At 21.8% G+C, this 5,409-nt stretch overlaps 1 protein-coding gene across 1 annotated transcript in view; it reads right to left on the reverse strand.

The window, feature by feature from the left end:
- Window positions 1–662: 662 nt before the first annotated feature.
- The window catches only part of Phum_PHUM332090 (uncharacterized protein), a gene marked incomplete at both ends in the record, with an annotated part of 6,046 nt that continues 1,299 nt past the window's right edge, over window positions 663–5,409 (reverse strand). Inside the window, 4 exons of the mRNA XM_002427545.1 lie at window positions 663–831; window positions 918–1,043; window positions 1,134–1,403; window positions 1,525–1,649. Of these exons, the coding sequence (XP_002427590.1) occupies window positions 663–831; window positions 918–1,043; window positions 1,134–1,403; window positions 1,525–1,649 (690 nt within the window). The remainder of the gene's footprint in view (window positions 832–917; window positions 1,044–1,133; window positions 1,404–1,524; window positions 1,650–5,409) is intronic.

A 5,409-nucleotide genomic window follows, 5' to 3' on the forward strand; every position in this document is an offset into this window, starting at 1 on the left:
TTAAAATCACACATTCGAAGCCAAAAATAAATAAATAAATTATCGATTTCGATTTTGTATCTTTTAAAATATAAAATTAAAAAGTTAATAAATAAATCAATAAAAATAATATTTAAACTAAAATTTATTTTATGAAAAAAATTTTTTTTATATTTTATTGTACTTATTTTTATATAATTAAACTAATAATTGATAAATTGATAAATTTAATAATAAAAATGAAATTGATTTGATATATAATTATTATTATTATTATTACAATAATTGTTTTAATAAATCATTTCAACAATCAGTCAAACTAAATTAATAACTAATTTACAATTTTATAACTAACAAACAATATTTATATATAATTTAAAAATTTTTTTTTTAATATTATATTTTAATAAAAAGTAAAATAATATAATAATAATAATAATAATAATTTTATGTTTTCTATGTATGCATATATAAAGTTTTTTTATTATTATTTAAAATCAATAATAAGTCGTTAACTAATAATAATAATAATAGTAATCAGTTCTTCAATGAAAATTTTATTAATGTTTATTTTTAATATTTCATGAATTGATTTTTTTTTTTTTAAAAAAGGGAAACTTAAAAGAGAAAATTTTTGTTGTTGTGGTTGTTGTTGTTGTTTTGAAACAAACACTTTAATAAAATTAATTTCTAAAAATAGGCGCACAACGACAAACGCAACATGATGGAAATAAAAACCAGTCCATAAAGATTCCCTTACAGTCATTATCTGGATCGTAGGCGAGGAGACGATGCCATTTGTATTTTTGTTCGCAACCACAATCACCAACGCAACGTTTCGTTTGAACTTTACTGGAAAAATAAAATTTTAATAATAATAATAATTATTATTATTATTATTTTATTTAATTTTATTTAATTTGGGCGTTTATACTCACGAACAAACTTCCTGATGTATGGCTTGTTCGAAATGTTGAGTATTAACGATGGCTCTTATTTTTCCAGCACTGTTGGACGCCCAATAAGGCGTTACTATTTCTATTTTAGATTCGCAAGCATCTACTCTGAAATTACGTAATCATAATAATAATGATAAGAATTAATAAGGTATTGCGTCGAAGGATGAATTTAAATAATTTGACAAAAAAAAATACCTTCCGTTATCACTTTGGCCACTTCTAAAACTTTGTCTCGAAGATCTGTGTCGTGCAAAATAAGATTCTGGTTTTGAACTGGAACTTCCTGGAGAAGGTGGTGGTGGTGGTGGAGGATGATTTGATGATTCTTTTGTTTGCCTCTTAACATTTCTTTTACTTTCGAATACTTCTTGAGTTGGCGGACCGTATTCCGTAGACATTTGAAATTCTCCATACATTCTTTTCATTAACGCTTTGTTATCATCTATAAACTGTTCTATTCTTTCTCTGAACAAAGAATTTTAATGAAAAACTCTCGTTAATTATTATTATTATTATTATTATTATTAATATTCACTTTCATTATGCAATTCATAATCTTGTTTAAAAAGAAAATATATTTACTAACATTGGATAAGTGTTTCCAGCTGTTGGACAAAATAATTGGTGAAAACGTTTTATGCATGGAACTCCTCTTATTATTTCTCCATGAATTTCTAAGCCTAATGCTAATGATAAAGCCGTCCATAGTATCTGCAACAAGAAAATTATTTTTTCCTCAATAATAATAATAATAATAATAAATAAAATTTTCCGTTATAAAAATATTTCTTAATGGTTTTATTAATAAAAAAATATTCTAGTATAATTTATCATATAAAAGGTCATTTATTTATAATAAAAAAATAATAACTTTATAACCTTTTAGAAAAAAATAAAATTATTTTTATAACATTAATATTAATAATAATAATAATGAAGAAGAAGAAAATATTTCCTGTGTCGTTAAAATTATTCATATTAATTTTATTATTTACATTTATAAATTGTTTTGATATTAATAATAATAATAATAAGTTTTGTAAAAGTATATTATTGAATTTTATAAAATACAATAGAAATAATAATAATAATAATAACCTATAATAATAATAATACTAACCGCAAAAAAAAATTTAAATTTTCCGGTATTATTAATTTAAAAAATTTCGATCGTTTATAAATTTAGTTTAAAAAGAAAACACATAAAAATCGATTTAAATAATATCTGATAATATCAATAAGTTTATGTATTAATAATCGTTCTGAACAAAATTTAAATCTTTATTATTATACAAGAGAATCGAAAAAAAAAAAAAAAAAATTAGGTGTGACACAGCACACATGGTTTTTTTTTTTTTTTGTTTGCCATCCTTGACGGCCTTCAATTTATTTATTTATTTATTTTTTATAAACGAAATTTCGTCATTAAAGTTGAATTTTCTAATAATTTGTTATTATATATAAAAAAAAAAAATGTGTTAATGGTTGTTAAAATCATAAAATTTATTAAACAAAAAAAATAATAAGTATATTTTGTATATATATCATAAATATTGATTAAATTTAATCGATACATAATTTTCTTATTTAATCCAACACCAACTTTATTTTGTAAATCTTTTAAAAATTATTATTATTATTATTATTATTATTTAGATTTAAAAACTTATTTATTTATTTATTTATTTTGTATTGTTTTCCTCATGGAGTTAAATGTGTGTAGTATGAGTACATAACCTTGTAAGATGTTAAAAATTTAATTAATGTTTTTTTTTTTTTTTCTTTTGCAGGTTTTCATGAGTCATTTGGAAAAACTAAAAAAATTTATCGATGATGATGATGATGATGATGAGGTTTGAAATTTTTTTATTAAAGTTTCGTAAGACGTTGACAATAAAATTTTAAATAAAGGTAAGAAATAATTTTTCATTATAAAAAAACGTTTAATTAAAAAAATTTATTAATTAAATTAACGCGTTAATGTTTTACCCATAGTTAAACCAAAAAAAATTTTTTTTATTAATTAATAAGTTACATAATTTTATTTACATAAATTTTTTTTTTTTTTTTTTTTATTCGAAAAAAACGTTTAATCGAATATTTATTATTTATTTGTGGGTAATCATTGACGTCACTAATTATTATAAATTTTTTTTATAAAGTTTAACTTAATTATTATTATTATTAAAGTTATTAAAAGTTAATTTGGTAAACGTGAAAAAAAATAATAATAATAATAATAAAATGTGAGGTCGTTTCGGTTTTTTTTTATATATAAAATTTTGTGTAAATCTTACCAGAAAAAATCTTAAATAATTCTTCATATCAATTTAAAAAAAAAAAAATTAATTTTAACTATTCACAATCTGATCGATAATAATAATAATAATACGACTAGATCCCACAAAAATTAAAAGATGTGTTTACAATAAACTTGTTGACCCATGAACTGAAAGAACAGGGATTATTAAAGCGGTTTAAATGATGGTTAAGAAGACGATGAATCCGGGTACCCTGTGGGATAGAATACAAATTAATAATGGCGTTTGTTGCTCTATGTCGCGTGCTTTTGTTATTTATTATTATTATTATTTTTTACCATACACCGCGGCGGGGGGGGGGTTTTATCGTTAATCTTTAGCTTGATGTCACCATAATCTTTCATTTTCATAAAAAAAAAAAGTATTAATAAAATTATAAAATTTTGTAATGTCGTGTCGAATCCAAATGAAAATTTGCAATTCTCGTATTTCGAATTTATTTATTAAATTATTAATATTTATGAAATAATTTTATTGTTTTGGATTATTTATTGATTTCGGTGATATTTAGGAGTGTATGAATGATATATCAATCATTTGATTTCAAAGTTATGCAAAATCAGGTTCTCTGATGTAATGCTAATTGCATCAGGTATATAAGACACAATTAAAAACTTTTCTTTTTTTTTTTTATGCGAATTATGATGGTGATGATGATGATGATGATGATGATGATGGAGAAGGAGCAAATCAATTCAGTGTTGACTTTTACTCGTTGACTTTGACCCAGATTAGTAGTAGACGATGAGAATGGCATGTAGATGATGATGTTCCAAAACAACCGTTTTCACGTCTTTTTCGTCCTTGGTTGTTGTTGTTGTTAATATTTTTCTAATACATTTTCAATCACGTATCTATTCTGAACCTTATTGAAACATATCGTTTGTTTTTAAATTTCGGTTGTTTTCCCGTTAGGCTTAAAAATATTTATTAAATGGGTACATTTTTATTATAATAATAAAATGAAACCGATTGAATAATAATAATAAAAAAAATTTCGTGATCAAATTCGAATATATAAATTTATTTTTTCTTTGTTATTATTTATTATTATTATTATTATTATTATTATTATTTTTATAAATAAATAAATCAAAAGGAAAATTGGCAAGCGTTTAAAAAAAAAATTCAATCTGTCTTTGTTAAATTTTAAATAATGTTCCAGTTAGATCAAAAAAACAGATACACACAATTCCAAAAGTTGCCTTGGCCTATTTTAAATATATATATAAAAAAAAAAGTAGTTCCGGCTACGCCCCTTAAACATTATATAAAAATTTATGAATATATAATATATATATATATATATACATAACACGCATTTGTTATGGAAAATATTATTATTTTTAAACAAATTTTATATATCCCGTAAAAAAAAAAAAAAAAAAAATTTTATCGTAAAAATGACATTTAAATATATAAATATAAATATAAATAAATAAATAAATAAACAAAAAAAAAAAATATTATTAACCGTGCCGAAGGGTTTATCCACACCCACACGAATTATCGGGTACAATGTACCAGGAAGGCCAATTTTTCCTTCGGTTCGGCACGTAAACCATTAGGGGGTGATGGGGGGGTGGGTGGGGGAGAGGGTTTCTCCCAGTTTTACATAGGGTGCCCATTTCCTTCAGAATTTAAATCGAATTATTTAAAGGAAAATTGATAAACGGTTTTTTAAACGCGTTTTCAAACACAAAGTTTTTATAGTATTTTCTTTCGTTTTACGTCAAACAAATTTTTCTTTTTTTTTTCTTTTAAACAAGGTTACTAAAGATTTTTTTTTATAAATGTCAGGGTTCAAAGAAAACGTTATTTAATTGTTTATTAATATAATAATAATAATAATTTTGTTATATTTAACGCGCGTAAAGGAAATCGAAAATCAAAAAAAAAAAAATAAAAAAAATAAAATAAATAACGTAGAAAATCAATTGAAATTATTAAAAGTTTACGTAATTATTTTTTGGCGGGAAAAACATAAAGTTTAAATTAATAATTAATTAAATATTATTTATTATCGTTTTTCCAAAAATTATGTCATATAAATATTTTACGCGTAAGAAATTATTAATTAATGATCATGTTCCTCGAGTGATTTTTTTTAAAATTAATTTTATTATTATTATTATTATTATTTAGTTAAT

Source organism: Pediculus humanus, genomic scaffold (assembly GCF_000006295.1).
Source record: "Pediculus humanus corporis 1103172107737 genomic scaffold, whole genome shotgun sequence".
Taxonomy (NCBI): Eukaryota; Metazoa; Arthropoda; class Insecta; order Psocodea; family Pediculidae; genus Pediculus; species Pediculus humanus.